This window comes from Trachymyrmex cornetzi, unplaced genomic scaffold (assembly GCF_001594075.2).
Source record: "Trachymyrmex cornetzi isolate Tcor2-1 unplaced genomic scaffold, Tcor1.1 scaffold1093, whole genome shotgun sequence".
NCBI lineage: Eukaryota > Metazoa > Arthropoda > Insecta > Hymenoptera > Formicidae > Trachymyrmex > Trachymyrmex cornetzi.
Genome location: NW_017295646.1, coordinates 315,310 through 337,764, shown reverse-complemented (window position 1 = coordinate 337,764; position 22,455 = coordinate 315,310). Strand labels below are relative to the sequence as shown.

Here is a 22,455-nt window from a genome sequence, read left to right as displayed (position 1 = left end):
ATATTATCGCGCGGTAAACTGCAGCGGATCTTGTCTCTCCCCTTCATTCTTTCTAAACAAAGTTAGATTTTCAGAGAATTGCACGAGATACGGAAGAATTTACCTTGCGTCACAACGCAATAAGATGATAATGCTTTTTATTTACGTAAATACCGTAAATACTCTCGCGCGCTCTGCTGCTTCCTCTACGATATATCTATAGCATCCGACATATCGGGTTTGATACGCAATTGTATATAACGTAAACTTTGCAGTTGTGTAGGTGCAAGTTATTCGCTTTGTCATTCTTTATTTGCATCCCAATTATTTATGTTCATTGACGTAGACTTATTATCTCGTTTATTTAATGCACGCTCAAGTGGTATTACGATTTTCATTTCCGCAACTAGTAATGAAACTAGAAAACTGTCTCATAATAGAAAATATGTGATTCTTTCTTTGACCTATAATACTTAGAACTTGTAGTTCTAATCTTATATCTGGATAATATTGAGATCCAGTATACGATTCTCTGTAATTCGAAATAAATTTTTTATAACTTGAAATTATTTACTGAAATTTAAAATTCGACGAAAAAAGAATAAAAATTTTTTGTAATACCATTATTGTATTAATGTATGATATTTTGGTGCAGAGGATATAAACCGTATTTTACAACTTTCATAAAAACTTATATTTTACGGATAAAACACAAAGATTGCTTTTTTCGAGTTATTAAAATTTGAAATATCATCCGTTAAATTTATTTATTTTTTAATTTCTCTACCATTTTATTCGATATTTTTCAAATCCGAGCTAAAATACTAAAAGGTTAAATGTCGTTTCCATTTTCGCATCTTCCAATCGCGATTTATTACCTATATCAATGCAAGCGGTGGATTAATTCAACGCGCGGAAAGCATAAATAATAGATACATGATTAATATTTGCGATGCGTTTGCACTCCGGCATCCATTTCAACGACCGATCCATTCGCACGTCGCGCGTTTTTATGGACGACGAGCGTCGCTCGGCGTCGCGGGCGTCGTCGTGGCGTCATTATCTCTCGGAAAGTAATTGCTGTTCGTTAATGACGTCCTGTGCTCTGCCCCGGCACAAAGGCGTCTTGGATGGGAGATCGAGCGACGAGTAAGGAGAACGAAGCCGACCGATTATATATTCCGTAGGTCGTTCTCCTGGAAATCAGATAGGCGTAATTAATGAACTCCCGACGATTTTCTGGCACGAATTAAGGTGCGACGAATTCATTTCAAGCGGGAACAACGAACGCTATCGACAGCGACACCCGCTGAGAAAATACGACTCGAGTTTTGGTGTCATCCATCTGCGGGAATCGGAAAATCGATGCTTCTCCGTGATAGATCGGTGTTCTTGCTTTGCTCGTTTTTATTTGAGAATCACCGTGTAATAAAACTGGATGGAAACATAAATGGAAATGAAGGTTTTATAATATTCAACCGTGTAATCGTTAATAAACAGAGTTCAGATGTATCGACAAACTTATTTTACAAATTCCCGAATAATTAAATATATCCAAATTGGATAATATATCCGATTTAGATATTAAGATCAAATATCCGAGTGTACGCGCGTATACATATATTTGTGATTTATTATTATAAACAGTGCTGAACAACTCTTTCGAATCGAAAAATCGGTTAACGCGATTAATGTATCGGATTATACCTTCCCCCCTTTCGTGATTTATGCATTTCGTGGTGATACGATTAAAAGTTTTGCCATGCAAACTAGGAAAGGATTACAAACCATAGTCCGGAATTAATATCGGTTTTCGATTCCTGGCTATCATCCATTTGCGATCGCAGCGAGAAATCGATGTTATTCTAGACTTCAACCCGTTCGCGTGCGTTCGCGAGCGCGACGCACGCTCCTCGTACATTAATAAAAGGTGATAATAACGTACTAAACTAAGTGGACCAACGTCTCAAACCACATATGGAAATTCTAAAAAGGGTCGTAGCATAGGGAGACCCGCTTGAAAGTGTTATAAGTGCATCACGTTGACCAATCGGCCGATCGATCGTTTCTTATTAATCACTTTCGTAAAAAGTCATTTACGATTGAAGCGATGACGCGTGGAAAAGCGATGATTGTCGAAGTAAGAAATTCGCTTTAATGTGCACTATTAGATATTAAATATATTTATGAAAATTAGCAAACGTTAACAAATGAGAAGAGAAAGCGTGCATATGTGACAGGAATACAATGTTCTGAAGACACGGAGTAAGAAATTTTATATCAAGATTTATCGAACGTTAAATTGGTAGATAAAAAGATATAATTAGAAGGTTATTAATTAAAAATTTAATAATTTCAATCGTTCAAATTTAAATGACGCATGTTTAAGAATTATCAATTTTATGTAAAGAAGGAAGTCAGATTCCTGTGTAACGCGTATTATGTTTTAAATTTATGAAATAAAAACTATAAATGTTAAAAATGAAAATTTTATAAATTTTAAATGTTAATATAAAATTGTGTATTTCTCTCTCTCTCTCTCTCTCTCTCTCTCTCTCTCTCTCTCTCTCTCTCAGTTTATGTTATTATTAATCAACTAACTCATATATCTTGAATTGTATTTAATATTAGATTGGATATATTTTATCGTGTTATATAATGCACAATTTTATACATACAAGTATATATAACAAACTATATTATTCCATTACGATCGTGTCTAAGTTTGCGAGACGATGTTACGTTTTCCGCTTCAATCGGAGAAATGCATTACCGGTACTATATGTAAGTTACAAGTGTCATGACTTGCAAATCTCACGATGTAACAATGATTAATGCACTCGAGGAAACGAAATGTGTCGCGATCGGATGGGCCGATCGGTTAATCGTTAATAGACGTATAGATAGAAAAAAATATCGATATCAGCTTGAGCTACATAACACGTACCACTGTCTAAAAGAATTAAACGTGCGAAATATTTCCATAAATCATATACATATACATATATATATATATATATATTATATCCGTATTTATATACACGAGGCACTGCAACTTCTTTTTCTAGTACATTTTAAACTACCATTTTTATTCTTACAAGACGCTACCTTTTTTATATTTTTACTAAAGTACGAAGCGATGCGTAATGTGTACACAGTATAAAACGCATCGCGTAGACATCTCGACTAGAAAAAAAGTTATATTCAGGTCACTAGACTGAACGCATTATGATAAAAGATCTAGTCGTACTCTATCCAAATTTGTTTTTAAATTCTTTCTGTAATGCTGATATGTAAGATGTGCATCGTGCGGTCTGTATATGCTCGTTTGCTCTTCGTATATAATAGTATTACCTGCTGGTTAAGCCACTCGCTGTTATTCTTTTTTTTTAAAGACACTCAATCGTACAATTAAATATTCTCATTGACACTATTATCAGCGATCTGTAAATTCTAAGCGATTTAATTTAAAAACCGAATATACGAAAACCGTTTTGAAGTTATACATACGTGAAAACATAATAATGGATACGCCGAATTGTATACAATTCGGACAACGATATTCCGCGGCAATTGTGTACAGAACACTACAGCGAGTTTTATTGAAATGAAATGTTGAACGAAAATAAAATTTACATTCTCCAATCAACGAAATTCAATTCATTTCATTTCATTTTTCTATATTTCGCGAAAACAAAATGAGATATTAAAATTTCACGTGAAGGCAATATGTCACAAAACCAGCCTGATATATAAATCTCCTCTGAAGGTCCTCTGATAAAAAGATAATTAACAGTAAGTAAGAACTGCATTCGTCCTTTCGAAAGAAAAATACATATATATAATTATCCTACAGCAGCATCTCCCATATAAAAATCCCATTATCCTGGTCGTAATAATTAATCTTTCGAGCATACGTAAAGGTGCCTTTAAGTTCCGCGTTTCACACGTTGGCTTGGTTCACTTTTGTCTCCGCTTCTTAGAATATTAATGGCTCTGCCCAGAGACAAAGACACCAGAGACGATACGACGGACTTCTAAAGCGATTAATATCCTAACTTTCCTCAAACGAGTGATACGTTTTTGCATCCGTTAATTTTTTTGCTTACGATTAAATGCACGTATTTGTGTTAAAGTAATCACTGAGTATGTATTGTATGACGTGGTAATTCACGTCGTGCATTCGAAAGCCAGTCATCATATATAAAGCATGTAAATCATGACGAATGATTTTCCATTAACATTATAGCGGATAACAATAATATTGTTCCAAATAGCATTAATCTTGCTATTGATTCATTTTACCATTGTCGTTTGAAAATAATAGTCGTTCCATTTCCATTGATACTAACTTTAAGTCGAGATGTTTTGTCGTATTTATATATTTGCATTGCACTTCAGAATACTATGTTGGAATGTAAATAAATTATTTAACAATCGATCTATCAATATATTAAATTTTTGCCATTCTATCTATGCTGATATTGTCTTCTTTTGTATCGTCGAGTGTGTGAGTTTTCAAGCTTCGATATGCGATTGCCGATATGCGTGCGATAATTAGCCGCGACGTCCACGTATTTTGCTCACTCGGCGCAATTGCAGAAGATAGTGTAAATATATCATATATATATATATATTATACATATATATTTTAGTGTGCGTGTGCCTACTTCGTCTTATAGTTTGATACTGTTGTATATACGCGAACTGTATGTATCTCGAGTTACTCTGTAAAACACTTTAACTGTCAATTATATGGAGTTTTACGATATACACAAAACTTCAGCCAGCGTAAATTACATACCGTAGGGATACACATACATATATGCATGTATGTGTGAGTATGTAAGTACGCGTATAGTTGGTACACATATATATATATATATATATATATATAAATGTGAGATGATGGCCTGTGCATAATTCTAAATTAGATACGTTTGAAGTAATACCCGTAGGCCCGTATTTGGTGATGGGAGAGATGTAATTCGATTCTAGGAAAAGAGAGCATCGAGAAAGTAATTTCTAAGTGTATCGAGACGGGTAAAATACTGTCTCGTCCGTTAACTAATCTTAGAACATACTCGGCAAGATCATACTTAGAACGCTAGTTTCACAGGGCCTATACTTTGAATCTTTTCTGCGCCTTGAAACGCGTGTGTATATCACAAGGTATCGTAAGTACAAATTGTACTGTACGTTAATATTTCTTGCTCGTAGTGTCTAATTGCTTTTTGTAGAGTGCAATTTTGTTTTTTTTTTTTGAAAGATTGGATAAAGTCGCTAGACTTTGTTTCTGATAACACACGAAACGAAAATCTATACAATACAAAATCCATTATAGCCGGATACTTACCCTCGCTCAAGAAAGTATTGGTATCTTTGCAAATCCATCTCTGCTTGTCTCTTTAAAACTTTCATGGAACGATCGCTATTCTTTAGAGGACTTTGCTCTTACGTTGTAAAGGAGATATTCCGAAATAGTATTTTACTTGTGACGATTACCTATACGTATGTAACTATTCGCCGTAACTTGAATATAGAGTTGAAAGATATTAAACGAATTATTAAATCAAATGGTGATTACGATGTTTCAAACGACGTTGTCTTATTAATGCATTTGGCCCTTTATAGCATCAAGTGTTCCTTAATTTCCACTCGTCGGTTGAGGTAAGTTCTAGAGCGGTTTAATCCAGCTGCGTTTTATCTAATCCGATGTATTTATTTACAATATAAAACGATTATATATGAATACATATAAATAACGTAAGAACAATGAATATATCGATCGTATCGTTAAATGCGCACGCGTTACGTTATGTTATATACCTATATGCTTTCAGATATATATTTTTGTTTACATCGATCTCTGCATATGAATTATACTCTTATTAACGGATTTTTATTAATTGACCAATAAAGTTATATTATTTAGAAAAATATATTATTTAGAAAAATATAATAATTGTAAGTGCGTATTTCTTAAATTTTAATTAAATATAAAAATATTAAATTAATATATACGACATACAAAAATACTTATAAATACTGCAGGAATAGGCAGTATGAATCTCGATAAAAAAATGTCTACTTTCACTTGTAATAATTCAAAATGTGAATTTTTTTTTAAATGGTCATTTCTAATTCCTAAAAAATATGAGATTTTCACAAAATTTGAGGAACCATGTTATTCTCATAACTTAATAATTTGCTAAAGCTTCTAATGACTTAAAAAATATCTGTTTTTTTTTAATTTGAAATTGATCTTTTTACTAGAAGTTAGATTCTGTAACTTTTAAAGACAGTGTCGTTATACGCAAGTAGAATATATAGTAAAAAAGTTGTGCAACGACACCGTCGTTAAAAGTTACAAAATCTAGTTGCTGAGAATAGAGTATTGAAAGTTCTATACTATGCACTTATATTTACAATATCTCGTAGCATTCTATAATTTCTTTATTTCGATATCATGACGAGAAATGATTTAGGGAATGATCTCTTAAATAAATACACAGTAGGATGATTCGCATGCTAATAAGGCGTCCCCAATGATTATATTGTGCTTGATTCACGAAATTTGCTTTTGTATTTCTTTTGCGAGTAATCTAATGTAAGGATGTAAAAAGAACGTATACAAAGGATTTTATAGGACACGAGTAGATCGAGTAATTTACTTTTTTACAGATACTACACACGCTATATCCTGTGTCGAGCTTCTTCCTCAGCACAAGAAAAAGCGTGGCTGTTCCACTGTGAGCTTTATCGAGCAGCAGTGCTTCTTCTCAGATCCTTTTCGCTATGACGCTTAATTAATATCTCTTTGTTTTTCTAACATATGTAGGAAAATATATTTGAAATGATGTGTTAGAAACGCTCGATGCGTTCCAAGCGTTTTAATTTTCTACAACGGAAATGACGACGCGATGACAATAATTTAGAAGGAATTAAGTACGTAAAACTACAATGCATATATAAGGTATAAATTCTTGCAGTCTCTCGAAACTTTCTACGTTTAACGTAAAGGCCAGTAATAGAATATCTCGAGAAATCTAGACTCTCTTTTTTTCCGACGTAATATTTTTATATTCTCTTTTAATCCTAATCGGTTTGTTCCGAAATTTTCTTAATTGAGTACAGTGTACATTAAATTAAATTAAGTTTCTTTAATTATACAATATGTTGTCAGAAACGTTTATCACAATTTTACATAGTTTTAAGTAATACATAATCATATTTCTCGGATTTTAACCTCCAAAAAATGAAAAAAAGTATTTTTTAATTACTAACTTTGAGCAAAAATATATTAATTTAAGATACACTGAATCCGCGAATGCCGATTATAGGATTAAAGAAAATCCTCCTACGAAATCACAGGTATTATGAAAAATAAAGCCTGGATATTTTTCGAAGGAAGCTCACAAATCCCTCTACGGTTTTTCATTGCTTCTCAAAGCACGGAATTGTCGATCGCGTGTGTTACGGATTCGACGACGACGGTTTGCTCGCGGCAGAGAGATTTATCGCGAGTCGTCAGTTCTTCTTCGAGAGCTCCTGGAAAAAAGCCTCGATAGGTAACGTCGGTTCGTCCGTGTTGATCTTGAACTGCGACGAAACGAGTCTGCTTTCCGGCGAGACCGCCTTGAACATGCCCGGCTTGTCGTACAGAGCGGAGGCGGAGCTCGTCAGGTCCGCCACGCTCTGCGACGCCTTGGCGAATAGTTCCTCCTCGGATTGCACATCGAACTTCGTCGTAGTCTCCTTAGCTTCCGGCTCTCTCTCTTGCGCCGCGTCGCTCTTGCTTCCGGTCGTCGTGAAAATTTCCGGCTTCTCGACTCGACTCGTCTGCTCAGTCACATCACTCGAAATCCGTCCGTGATCGTCCTCGATCAATGCCGCGTCGGCAATTGGCGCCGCTTTTGTCTCCTCACTCTGCGAAACAGTTTCTCCTCGGTTTTTGTCCTCCTGCACACCGAGTTTCACCGAGTGGTCGTCGAGCGACGCCGCCTCTCCCTTTTCGCTGACGATCTCGTTGCCCACAAAACGATTAGTCGACGAAGCAGTCGAGTAGAAATTAGTTTCCTCGGCAGCCATCTCCGTAGATTCTTCTTGTCGTTTGCTATTCGTAGCCGCACCGTTCTCCTTCTGCAGCCTGTTCTTCACGATCGGCCTTCTGCGTATCGACGACGAATACACGTTCTCGGGTCGCGTCGAGCTCTGCCTGATATTCGCCTCACTGTTGACCTGCAGAGATCGCGTGGGACTGATCGTCGTAGAGGCAATTCTACTTCGGTAGACATTGCCACTGATCGGCCGCCTCTTCGGTACGAACCTGCTGTTCTTTTCTGTCGTCGAAGACGCGCTCTCCTCCGAGTATCGTTCGTGATCCCTTGCAGCTGTAGGGGATGACGTAGTGGTTCGATAGTTTACCCTGGAAACATATTTGTACCTGCCGGTGGTCTCTCGGACAGTGTCGCCCGTCAGCTGTGTTTGTTGGCTCTTCACGCTCGACGTTCTCTGTCTGTTGTGAGGACCGCGCGTTAAGGCTTCGCTGGATGGTGTTGGCGCCACCTCCGTCGTAGAGCTTTGCGATAGTCTGTTCTTGTAATCCATGCGGCTTTTGTAATCCTTGATGCTGAAACGTGGTCTAGTAGCGTTGCCGTATCTCAACGGGCGACCTATCTTGTGAGACCTCGATGTAGAGGTGGAGATTTGAGGAGTTTGCGTTGCTGGTTGCGGAGTGGTCGTTGTCGTCGATGTTGTTGTCGTCGACGCGGTTGTTGTCACGTCTGTGATCGCGCGATCGAAATAATTACCGTCGGTCTTCACGTAAAGCTCCTCCAGCGGTATGCCGGTGACGATGTTAACGTTTTGCTGCCGAGTATCGACGTTGTAATCTTCGACCTTGCCACGGCTGATCTCCGTAAAGTACTCCGGCGCTTGTTCCGGCACAATGCTCTCTTCACGATGTTCCTCGCGATAGCCCTCATTTTGCCGTGAGGAGTAGTCATAATACTGATTAATCGGCTGGCTCGTTTCGTACGAAACTACGCTTGGTTGATTCGTCGCGAACTGATTGTTCTCATCGTAGCTCGGCGCGGACTCCGTGGTTTGTCCGTAAGAATTTAGGGAGGTGTGCGCATTCTCCGTGACGATCTGCGTGTCGTACGACTCGTCGTGGCTCACTTTCGTACGATGACTAGGTCGTTTCCTGACGTTACCTCTTTTCTCCGCGTCCTCGTTGTAATTCGCCTGGGTGGGTTTTATTCGCCTTCTTCGCGCAGAGTCGTGCTGATTATGCTGCACGTCCTCGCTATTGTACTTGAGGAAGTCTTCCTCCTGATAAGGTGTCGTGAGAGGCTCCTGCGTGGTCGTTGTCGGCTTCCTTCGGCGACCTGGCGCAACCGGACGACGAGTTCTGGATCTCTGCGTCGTCACCACTGGCACCGTTTGCACTTCCGACGGTGCCACCGTCGTCTGAATCGGTACATCTTCCGCGTATAAAGTCAAGGGAGTGGCGGTTTCCGGCGGTTGACTCGGCGGCTCCGTCGGTGAGAACTCGTGCGTGATGCTCGTTGGCTTTTTGCGGCGTTGCGGAGCACGTGACGGTTTCTGCGGACGGTACGGTCGCGTCTCGGTTTGGGGCTCACGATAATTGACCTGTTGCTCCTGATACCCATTCTGATAATGCTGCTGATATTGATAATTCTGATTCACCTGGTTCTCCGGGATCTGAGATATCTACGATAGACAATTTAGAATCTCATTTTTTATATATCCGATAAGAAAGTAGAACAAATAGCCGATAAATAATGATTTATTGATCCTATTTGATTGGATTGTATTAATTTTAAATAAAATTTTGTTAAAGAACGCTAATTATATGGCGAAATGAGTTAGTTTTTCACATATAATGTAGCTTATAATGTGCGGTAAACGAAAGATATCACAAGGCTTAATAGTTATTTTTTTTTAGCTCTAATGTATCAAAGATACTTTGTGAGCGCCTTTAATATACTATTATTTAGCCTTGTCTGTGACATCTCTTATTCGCCACATTATAAACTACTTTCTAAAACTTTTAGAGTGAATTGTCACTCTGAAAAGTGAGATCTCTCTTTCAAAGACTAAAAACTGAGTCACGTGGAAAAGCTAATTTATTCCGCCACTCAATTTTCCACATAATTAATGCAAGATTCTTTCTGTTAAAAGAATTTTATGATTTAATATTTCATTTACTCGGTATTTTTTGGAATTTCTGTAATATTTATTCACTTAATTAAAGTGGCAGAGCGAAATTATAAAATTAGATATTACCTGAGGTTGAAGTCCCAACTGATCGATGTTATAAATATCAGGCTGCGATACCAGAATATTTCCAACTGTAGTGACTTGCGGTTCGAATTGTTCCAATTGAATCGTGTATGGCGTGTCACTTGAGATCTTTACAATCTCCTGCGACTGATTTTTCGCGGACTCCGCTGCAAGTCTAGCCGCCTCTTCTTCCTCCTTCTCCCGTTGCGAAAGCTGATTAAGCTCTTCCTGCTGTTTCTTCAGCTCCGCCTGATGCTGCCGTTCAATCTCTAGTTTCTGTTGACGATCCTGTTCCGCCAGTCTCTGTCTATCGCGTAGCAGCAACTGTTGCTGCAGCAGATACTGTTGCTCATTGAAATGCTTCAGAGAGATGCTCTCTGGTGTCTCGTAATCCGGTATCGGAGTTGGTGGGTAAACCTCAACTGGATCGAAGGAGCTTTGCGGTCTATGGTACACGATCTTCGGGCCTTGAGTAATCTGATTCGGGTTTATGACTTCTTGACTGAACTTGCTCGGTGGATTCTCTTTCGGCAGAACTTCGTTGATGTCAGACTCGTATTTGCTCTTCGGCCACGTGGACGGTGTAAGTCCCTGATGCTCCGGCACATAATAAGCGCTTGTAGTTCTGGGATTAGGTAATTCGGTTCGTCCTTTCTCTTGCTTGTTACGCGTACTCTGATTCGGACGTTTATTATTATAATTGTTCTCCCGAGCCGCGTCGTTAGTTTGGTCGAATTTACTGGGATTCCGCGTAACAGCGGTGGTGGTCGGTGGCGTTGACGACGGTGAATAGATCGAAGGCGGCAGCAGAGTTTCGTACGGCAACGAGGGTCGGAAGCTGTACATACTATATGTGCCGGGAGGAGTTACGTAACTAACCTCGTGACTCTCATGCACCAAGAAGGCAGGATCTCGCTCGTAGGAGGGCTTATAATGGTTCGAGGGATGATTTACTTGGCTGTAGAAGTTGCCGGTGTTCGCCGAGTTTAATATCTGCGCGTGAGACTGCGCTTGGTATCTGTTGTAGACATCGCCATCGTTGCCGGCGATCTTTTGCTTGCCAAAGTCGCCCGGGACCTCTGCGCCAGGCGGTTGGAAGTATGGTTTCGCGCTGTTGGCGACCTTTAACGATTCGAACTGTTTATCAGGTTGACGAGGCGGCTGCAACGCCTGCGGCATGGCGAACGGCGGAACGTAAGGGCGGTTATTCGGGAAACCTTTAATGAAATAGGTCGCCGCGCGTACGCTATCCAGCGGTTGTTGATGGGCATTCTGCGCCGTGAGGTAGGCCGCCTGCGGCGGCTGTCTTGGTAAGTAGCTACCATTCTCACGCACGATCGGCTTGCGGTGTTGGTTTACCTCGAAACGGTACGCGTCCTTGGGCGGTGGTATCAGGAACGTGTATTCCCGGGTTTCCGTGGCCACGTGTTTGCTCGGCGTCTTGGTTTCGCCACGCGCCTTCGTCGCCGCGTGTCCGAACACCGTGAAACTACCGAGTATACTCGGAGGACTGTATTCCTGAATCGGCGGCTTGCCCTTGCGTAACGGCTTCAGTTTTTCCGAAGTCGCCATGTGTTCTTGAAACTTGCTCAGAACGGGATGCACCTGGACATTTTTCTCTAGATGGCTCGACGGCGACACGTTGGTGCCGATCGTTTCCTCGTAGGAATTGGTTAGAGGTCGCCATCCATTCGCGATCATCGACGATCGTGTTGGTGGCTGCGGATCAAACCTTGAGCTTTAGTTCTTGAAATAGAAGTTTATATATACAGGGTGAGTCATTTTAATAGATCGCCCCAAATATTTCCGTTCCCTTGCATTTCACAAGAAAATGTTTCAGACATAAGTTGTATGGTTTCGAGGGGGACATAAGATGGTATTATTGGTTTGACCTTGGGTGGCGTTGTCAAGGTCAGACGAGGGTCACATTAAATTTTTTAAACGGAATCTCCCATTTTTTATTACATATTCTTATAATTTACCTCGAGAACTTTTCAAATCACTATAATAAAATATTTTTTCATTAAATACTTTTCAAATTATGAGGCTTGAAAGTCATAGTAAGTACCTGAATTAGCATTACCCAAAGTGTCCGACTGACGGCTAAAATATCTTGGATGTTGTTCAGAACCACGACCTGGATAACATTAGTCAAGATCAAGACTATTGGAGGTTGTACCTCTTATTTTCATTTTTACGTAGAAATAAATTTTTAGTGCAAAAGTGAAAATAAGAGGAACAATCTCCAATGACCTTGATCTTGACAAATGTTACCAAGTTAATGATCCTGAACAACATTCAACAGATTTTAGCCGTCGGTCAGACACCTTGGGTAATGCTAATACCGGCACATACTATGACTTTCAAGTCTTATAACTCGAAAAGTATTTAATAAAAAAATATTTTATTATAGTGTTTTGAAAAGCTCTCGAGGTAAGCTACAAGAATATGTAATAAAAAAATGCAGGATTCCGTTTAAAAAATTTAATGTGATCCTCGTCTGACCTTGACAAAGCCACCCAAGGTCAAACCAATGATACCATCTTATGTCCCCCTCGAAACCATACAACTTTTGTCTGAAACATTTTCTTGTAAAATGCAAGGGAACGGAAATATTTGGGGTGATCGATTAAAATGACTCACCCTGTATATTACATCTATCAAGCATCTATTATCGTAAAAAGGACTTTTATTGAGGACAATTAAATTAGTAAAATTTGCATATGTTGACCTTCTTATTTCTTTGTACAGAAAGAACGATTTTGTTATCTAAAAATTTAGGTAAATACAAATATGAAAATAATTTTGTTGGACTGTCAAAAATAATTATGTAGAACGTTCAAGCGTAATAAATGTTACAAAGAATTTTGACATCCTGACAACTATCTTGAGCATTCATCCTATATAATTACTTTGATGGTCCAATAAAATTATTATTAGACACTTCAGTAAAATTGTTTTTTTTTTTGTATTTGTGGTATAACGTCTTATTTAAAAAAATTTTTTATATAAGTAATTTTTCTTTACTTTTTAAAATTTTATTTATTCTATGACAAAATTTTTACAATCGTTAGACTGGTATACCACGATGGAGGAACTTGTTATATAGCCTTGTCATAGAGCTTTTCATGTACATTCCCTATACGGTGCATCAAACACAACTTTCGTTCACGCCATAGCGACGACAACAATAGTAATGCGATACTCGAACTTCCTGGAGAGGTTAATGGAATGGTTCCTGTTCCAGTTTCACCGCAACGAAGGTCCGAGAAAATTGTAAGTGGGACTTTTATTCTCCGCCATCATGTTGGCGGCAAATGGCGGTCTGTGTAATCAGAAAATAAGTGCATGAGGACCTTAGGAGCACGCCATTTCCAAATTACTTGACATAAGTCCATTCGTTCAGAAACGATATACTACAAATTTTGCTCGCACGTCGCTGACATTTCTAATAATCATACAAAATCAAATCTAAAGTTTCGAAATATACTACTGATGAATGTGATGAACGTGAACTCTTGAACTCGTGAACGTTGTGAAGCTCGTAAAGTCAATCACCCCTGATAGAACAAACTGTCTTTCAGTTTCTGAATTTATTCCGCTTTCAAAGCGTAAATCAGAATTCTCACTTCCGAGATTGTCAAATCGCATAAAACTTCAATGAAATGAATGGAGAGACTTCGTGATTCGACTACGTGACTGGTTACGCAATAAAATTGCCAATAAGATGTTAACTTTAATAACCTTATTCCGTAGATATATAAGGTTGATTTAGATAATTCGATTGTTCGGATAATTCGGAACGTGAATATAAGAAAAATATGTACGCAGAAGGTAAGGTGCTACTATAACGTTGCTGCGATGCCTAATCGTGCTAAAAACAAGATGATTAGAGGAAGATGGATATTTAAATCATAAAATAATAAAGTTGTAGAGAGAGAATAAAATACAGACAGAACCGTGAACTAAATATAACGTAAAAAGAGTAAGAATAAGAATAAACAATATTATAAAAGAAAGAGATTTGACAGAACAATTGGCGATGGAGCAAAAAAAGAGAATGAGGAAAATCTGATGTTAGAGAATGAGTTAAATATTTAATATTAATTACGCGAGAGAAATATACCGTTTGTTTATTTCTCTCGCGCAATTATGAATTCAAAAGCAATTTTTCGTTACAAAGAATTTTGAAGAGTGGTATTATCATAACTTTCTGATGCTCAGTATTAAATCTTGGCTATTAAATGTTAATGCAAAAGAAAGTGTAAGGTATCTTATGCAATAAAGATAAAAATGCACTAATTTAATAATTAACGATAAATAACGATGTATAATGAAAATTATAGGAAACTTTTGGTGTTACTTACGGTTTTATTAATGTCAGAGCGATCTATGGATACGGTAATCGCTCCTATCGTGACGAACAGCCATGTCGCTAGAACACCTATATAATTCAAATAATATAAAAATAAAAAAATCGTATACATGTTGAATAAAGAATTTGTTGATTTAGATTAAAAGGTATACTTACAATTCAGTAGTAATATCGACGACATCGTGGCAGACCATGAGGTCATTTACAAGAATTCTGTAACGAAAAAATTTGTTATGTCTAACGTATCTTACTTAAGGTCTTATTTAAAATCTTGATAATAAATAAATTATTGATAAATATGAAATATAATACATTACATTGTGGTGAAAGTAAAAAATTCTGCATTTAAAAATAAAGAACTTATACTCAAGATAAAGGTCTTTATTTACGATATTAAAATGCTACTATCTGCGAAATGTAGAATTGGCTTCACGAAAACTGACATTGATCAACATCTGAGATATAAGTAGGACGGCTCATACTTCATCTCGTATTAAGGCGAATTAACTATTAAAACATGAGCACGAGAAAAGTGTAACGTATCACGCAGAGAAAGGAAGGATATAGAAAGCGTCGTGAATCTATCATAATCTCTTGGATCGTTTCCGTGCTGTTTTCTCATTTTTAAATCGCGGTAATAGCGAAATCCATGAAGGAGGGAGAATTTCTCTTTTTATGAGCATTTGCCGTGATACGCAGATCCCTTTTGTGTAACGTTCATTTTCGTGTAAAATACGCGAAATGCGCGCGAGAGATCAGTATTTATAATTTTAAATCACTCAGGTAGTTAAATTTGACTTGTGCCCGCTGCGACGACAGTCTGGCACGTGCACGAAAAAGACGCGATAGAATTTCGCGTGCGAATATCGGGATATTAGAGGCTCATTAGTAAACGTTAATATTCATGAAGGTAACGCAGTAAATCGCTAACTGCCCCATTATTACCGCAAGTGTTTGACGTAATGGTCGAGACTGCCGGATTATGAAATTGTAACGTAAATTTAGATACAGTTATGATATTGCCTATTAAACCTTTCGTAAGCATAACGAGGATATAAGAGGAAAATAAACAAAGAGAATAATGAAAATTGTATTGAGTAGTAACGTGACGCACGGCAAGGAGCACGTCCTCGTAACTAGTGTTTTGTGCATAATAAAAAGAAGCAACAATCGTGTTATGTAAAATAGTAAAAGCTAGGCAGGAAATTTGTAATGCAAAAACACGCCACTTTCTCTTCATTCATTAAGCATCGGGGGTGCGCATGAATTGCGCTGACTTTGCATAGGTGTCTCCCGTCTTACTGCGGCACGTGGAAGAAAATCTGAAACCGGAACAGATAAAAGTGCGCGTGATATTTAGTGAGGTGTAGCTCGTAAAATGCATCACTCTTTACGCAAACGAAATTTCGATCGAAATTTCATTTAGTCCCGATAGCTGCGCGTTAATAACGAGGCCCTAGAAATTAGTTGACGCAGCATCGCCGCGGCAATTCAATTGGTTGGCGCAAAGCCATCGTTGCCCCATCGCGATTTCGATGTAATTATAAACTCACGTTGAGCGATACGATCGCGCCGTATGAAAATTACACGAGAACGATATTTCTTCTATCTCGCCCGGATTCACAATTTTACACGTACACGGTTAATTACGCGCGGTTACAATTTGTATTTACGATTTTCTATACGGAAAGAATAGTTTTGCTCGAGTATCAAAAATTTTAGCTGAATACAGATTTGAAAATAATTTTGTCGAATCATCAAAATAATTAGTAGGACGCTCGAATTGATTGCTGAGTGTCAAAATTTTTTGCAACATTGCTACATTGTGTTCGAGTTTCCTCCCAGCAAGAAATGACTATTAATTAGACGTTGAATCAATGTCGATTTGACATAAATTCGATAAGTTATTTCTAGCTGGGCTACGTAATTATTTTGATGGCCCAATAAAATTATTTTTAGATTTGTATCTAGTTAAAATTTTGGATTTTCAGCAAAATCGTTCTTTCCGTGTACTAAATATTTATACATATATTCTAAATGATCTTCCAAATATAATGCCTTTTGCATATATTTATTTCATAATTATTATACGTGACGATGAACTGTTTATGAAGCTAAATATAGGTATATGTTCCTATAATCTATGTTTAGCACATTTTTTTATTAAAAAATTTGTTAAATAATATTCAGATCTCTCTTCTTCTTTTATGTTGACTGTCCATGATAACTTATTTTCATTGTTTTCATATTTTAAAAATAAAGTTCTGCAGTTCTTCGGTTTTTTGTGATTTGCTTATTTAAAAATAGCTAGAAGCGCTTGCTTTATTTTTCTCTCCTTTATCTAGGAAACGGTGTCACAGGTGGGAGATAAAAACAATTCTTCGATTATTGTGCTTGCTGGTATCGCTTGGTGCTGCCACCTTCGCGGTCAGAAGCAGCCGCGTTACGAGAAATCGATAGAGCCCGGTCGCATTTAAATTTCAAGCCAGTTTGCGAATGAATTAATTATAAATGTCTCTAAGCCTCCCGAAGGAATTGATGCATTCTATGGCTGGCGTGATGAATGGAGTTGAATTGCTATACATCGACATGCAGTTTGAATATGACTGAGTCCCTCATTTTTCGTTGTCGATTGCTTCGTAAATTCAATTTATTATGACTGGATATGGAAGGAAATATTCTATTTCGCGGTATTAAATCGAGAGATGGATTCAGAAGAAATTTTCCAACTGAAAGAAAACGTCTGAGACGACATATTCTGTTTTTGAAAGATTTGACAAGATATATATGATGAATGGCAGAAGTGTTGTTGCTATAATTCAGTAGATCGTGCATTAACATGAAACATAGTTGGAGTGGCGCGAGAATATCCAATTTTTCTTCGTTATGTGTGATTTATTCGAGTCGAAATTATTCAAGAATTTTTCTGCATAATCCGATTACGAGTTGATTGCAATGCGAGAAAACTTGCAAAGCTATGGCTTTTAATTTTTTATAACCGGATACATTTTTCTGGACTGCTATATATAATACGATTTAATAAATTTTAATCAATACAAAGTTAGAGATTTATAAATACATACAATTATATAGACTTACGTTAAAATTTCTATAATTAGATATGTCTTTTATATATATCTAGCAGTTAAATAAAATCGTTCTACTTTTACAAAACAGATTCGTTTATTACAGAGTCGTTGCAATTTAATTTAATATTCTGTTTATGCACATCAACATATTCTTAAAGCAAATTAAACTAAATTAATTAATTTATAATGACAAAATGTTCCTTTAACGTTTCTTCATTCTGAAAATAGGCGTCGATATCGACAGCTGATTTTTCTTACTTGCATCCGGCGACCTTGAGGATAGAGGTAAAATCGATTTCCAAACGACAGGAATGCACTTTCTATACGATCTTTCGCAATTCTAAGGAGCGGGAGTTCCGTTCTGTCTAGGAGAACCTGACCACTACAACCTGACATCAATACGGACAAGCCTTCGGCGATTTGTATCGATGCGATTTTCTTCTCACAATGTTCCTATAGTATAACGATCTAACCGACCACACACGCTCGGTAAATGCCTCACCTCACCGTGCGCCAATTAATGTGCCCGGAATGCACGTACTGACTGCGAGTACCATGCTCTGCAGCTCAAACGGCGAGTGCATTATATCGGCAGAAAGATAGACGCACTGGTGCAGCCTTTTAGCATTAATGGATTGAAATTTGCTTTATGCGCCGCGCTTTAACAAGGGAACAGGGAAACCTGTGATATTTACCCAATAGGTTACCATTGCTGCCGTTTCACAAAGTGAATCGCGTTTAATACTGTCCTCCGGCAAAGTGAGACTAACCGTAAAGTGTATTAACTTGGAACACACGTACTTCGGAAGACGTACTTGGTAAATGACGAAGTTACAACGTTTACGAGATTTCCTACCTTCATTTTTCTTCGGAATTACCGGTGCGGAGGAAAAGAAATTCGACTCTAGTTCTAGTTCGACCATTTCCCAAGCTGGGTTCTGGGTTATCAAACTTTATATAGTATTTAACTTGGTATATAACTTTACTGACATAAAGTTGACTTAAATTAAGAATTAAAATCTGAATAATTTTACCGAGAGTATTTTTTTATTTTTCGCGTAAGAACCAAATTAAAAGTTCGATGATTTTAAAGAAATATTCTTTTAAAAACAAATATCATCATATTGAAATTATCTAATTTCTAACCCTCTTCCTGTGCAAAAAGTGCTTCAACTTTATTTTACTTAATTTAAATATCTTATTAGAAAAATATTTCCGCAATGTTTCCGATTCTCTATCAAACACGCAAATCTCCCATACATAAAACATTCGCGCAATATGAATGCGCGATTAAAAAAAAAAAAAAAAGTCGAATCGCAAACACTACGAAGAGATAATGACAAATGCCTGTGCAAATGGCTCGCGCCAGCGAGATAAAAGTAAGATAAAGGTAAACGGCCGGTCGGGAAAGGCGCGTGATACCATTTCCGAGGCCGCTTTTTTCCGCGAATAACGCACCCGATCTCACGAAGGGGTCACGCTCTAGTTCGTTCGGCCTTTCGCTTTCCACTTGGCGCTCGGCGCTCGGCACTGGGAGCGGGGCCCACGCATTAATTGTCAATTATCTTGCCGTAAAACCGGGTTCGCATTGGCCGTTTTAACGCCCCAACCCCAGGAGATAAAGCCTTCCGCGTTATGTGCGCGGATATGACGCTATTGTGCGGTTAGTTCGTAACAATAGTTACGTTTTAATCTGCGCCGATCGTAGCTGCGCTCGCTCGCACTGTTTATATGCTCGATTCCGTTCCGAATGGAGATACAAGCTGGCAATTATCGGCGATGACACACAATGCGGTTTTTCTACATATTTGTTTTTTTTTAAATAAAATAAAGGATTCACTTGAGATGCGCATCACATCGAATTGCATGGTGATAGAGATATCGTGGCTACGATCGTAATGAGAACGGAAAAGTAACGTGAGCTGTGGGAGTACTCAGTGCGTAGGAAAAATAAGTATGTTATAACGGTAAATTCCGTGGAAAAGATTAGACTGTTTCCACTTTACTTTCCTTCCGTTAATTTTTCGTTCGTTATTTTTTCTTGTTTGATGTAGGCGGAAATTTATACTATTTGTATTTTTAAAAAAATGTAAAAATTTTGACTACCATTTATAAATAAGTATTATTTTTTAAATTAAGTATACTTTACTTTCCTTCTATCAGTCTTTTGGCTATTTTAGTTTTTTCTTGTTTTTTTTTTCGCAACAATTTATGCTATTTGTACAAAAATTAAAAAATTTTGACAACCATTCAAGAATAGATATTATTTTATAATATAAATTAAATACATATACACGTCAATTTGATCGTATCCTAGACAGATTTATCTCTACTTTTATCTTATGCAGAATGCACAATATTAAGAATGATATCTTACGGAGGTGAGGTAAGCAGATTTGATTCAATGTTAACGTCAGATAAGCCTGACGTCGCCAGAGATAGAGGCTCTTGCAAAATCGTCGCGCTTCCGGACTCTCCTTTCCGGAAGAGGTGAACTGACCGGTGGTTAAGTATGATGACACGCGCGCGAGAAAAGATAAATTGGACGAATGGAATGACGGAGCGCGGCGTTCCGCTGTTTTTACGAGATGAAATTCGCCTAAAAAGCGACTGCGTGACCAGACACGCTCTTCGGGCAACCGTCACCTCCTCGTCTCTTCTCTCGGGATCCCGTGTGTGATCTCGTGTTCCTAGAGATGTTCGCGTGCGCGACGCGACGCGCATCTGAAAACATCACCGTTTCCCAAGACTTCAACGTGGGCTAACCGCCGGGATCTCCATCGTAACAATGACGAGCAGCGTTCGATGTTTTATTTGCGATAACGGTCTACCACGTCGCGCATGGTGGCGTCCCGAATGTACGTATCCTGCACGCTCGTTTGCCAATACAGATGTAAGATTAACGGTTCGCAAGGCGAAGTAATTATAAGCCTTTAGCCACGGCGCGGCTTCAACGCTCTTGAAAGCGACGATGAAAATTTCGTAAGCTCGCAATTAAGTCCGAGAAGCGTAGAAATTTCCGGGGATTTGAATGGACCCCTCTCTCTTACAAAAGGCCACCTAAATTTCCACGTAAAAACAACGAGATAGACTTATATAAAGACTTCCACTCTTGGAAGGGACAGAAATAGCGACGGTATTTTACGGCACGAGAGAGAATATTTTACGACGTAATAACGTAAGCCATACAATTAGTCTACTTATGTTCACTGATACGCTTTATCCAATTCCTTGGAAGAATTACATAAAGCGCAATTCTCTTTCATTAACGATGACATAAGAACATGGGATGGAGTATGAGAAAAATGAGGGTGATTTTCGTCAATGACGCGCGTCATTCATGCACACAGCTGCAATATCGGATTACATGGGGAATGTGTTAACGAGCAAATAACAGGCTACGTCGACGATAAGCCTGTCATGAATTGATCCGAGGATCACAGGTAGTTCGTGGCAGTTTGAGAAGTTTTCTTCTCGAACGGAACGCTTTCACTATAATGTGAACGCGGCGGCGCGGCGGGTCTCGTTGCGACAAAATGCTACGTAAACGGGACTTAATGTTACTCGTTACCGGAAAGCTTGCTTATTATAGAAAAGTGAAAGGGGGAGGCATACATACGTATATACGTACATAAGAAAATGTCAAGCGGCACAAGGAATTCGATAATACTTGACGCGATCGAGTGAGTATTGCGTACGTTAAGTCCAAATATATTTCTATCAATAAAAAAATAAGATAATTATTTCTGACGGAATAAAAAAATAAAAATATTTATTGTACTTTGTTGTAATTTAATATTAAATGAGATTTCATTTACTGATCTCATATATTTTGTGACGCAACACATTGACATTTCGTGATAACTCCCGAAACTCGATAAAGCGTTTTTAATAAACATGTGCGCGATGTTTACGCATGACTTGCAATTTACTGACTCTGTAAATTGAAATACATTTGCGTTATCAAAATCTGACGGTTGTTTAACTTGATGGCTAAAGCGAGTTGTACGTGAAACGCGATGTTACAGTTTGGGAGAACTTCCTGATCAAATAGACCGGTCCCCTGCGGTGTACATGTTAGATCGATAACGGCATATCACGGTTAGGTATAATTTATGTAAATGACATTATTATATCATATGTCGCCTTCCTACTTGACGTCGATTACCGAGTACGTTAATTTATTTAATTGCGACGCATTTAGAGAAAATCGAAGGACCATTGAAATTATTTAGATTTATTAATAAGATTTCTTTTACATATCATTTAACCTAGAAGTAGTTGCTTCATTTTTGTACGTAAACGATCACATAGAGTTTTTGCACCCTAATTAGAATCTCTGTTATTAATAACAAATTACAGCTCAGCAAACAAGCTGACGTTATTTGTCATCAGTTAACATCAAAATGACGACAAATAATGTCTGTTTGTTGGGATGTTGATTTATTGACATTTGAGAATATTATGGATATGATGAATAATCCATATTTATTCATCATTTTCTGAAAGAGATAAGTAGAAACCAGACAAATCAACGGAATAAGTACGTTAAGTGATTCATTATAATAATATTTCTAAAAATAAAGATTTTAATTAACATAATGCTTTTTCATTATTGCAGATTTTCGATAAAATTACATATTTAAAGGTTTGTAAGGAATATATGTATATATATATATATATATACATATATATATATGG

General features: G+C 37.7%; 1 protein-coding gene across 3 annotated transcripts in view; it reads right to left on the bottom strand.

Moving 5' to 3' along the window:
* Window positions 1-7,309: 7,309 nt before the first annotated feature.
* Window positions 7,310-22,455, bottom strand: part of LOC108761521 (uncharacterized) — a 32,205-nt gene continuing 17,059 nt past the window's right edge. For 2 of the 3 annotated variants that reach the window (XM_018508136.1, XM_018508128.1), the window contains exons 2-5: window positions 14,822-14,878; window positions 14,658-14,734; window positions 10,294-12,009; window positions 7,310-9,717 (exon numbers count right to left, since the gene is read on the bottom strand). In XM_018508136.1, the coding sequence (XP_018363638.1) occupies window positions 7,510-9,717; window positions 10,294-12,009; window positions 14,658-14,734; window positions 14,822-14,867 (4,047 nt within the window). In that variant the 5' untranslated portion in view covers window positions 14,868-14,878 and the 3' untranslated portion in view covers window positions 7,310-7,509. Of the gene's footprint in view, window positions 9,718-10,293; window positions 12,010-14,657; window positions 14,735-14,821; window positions 14,879-20,958; window positions 21,031-22,455 lie in introns of those variants that run through there. The other variant, XM_018508143.1, reaches the window with a different exon arrangement.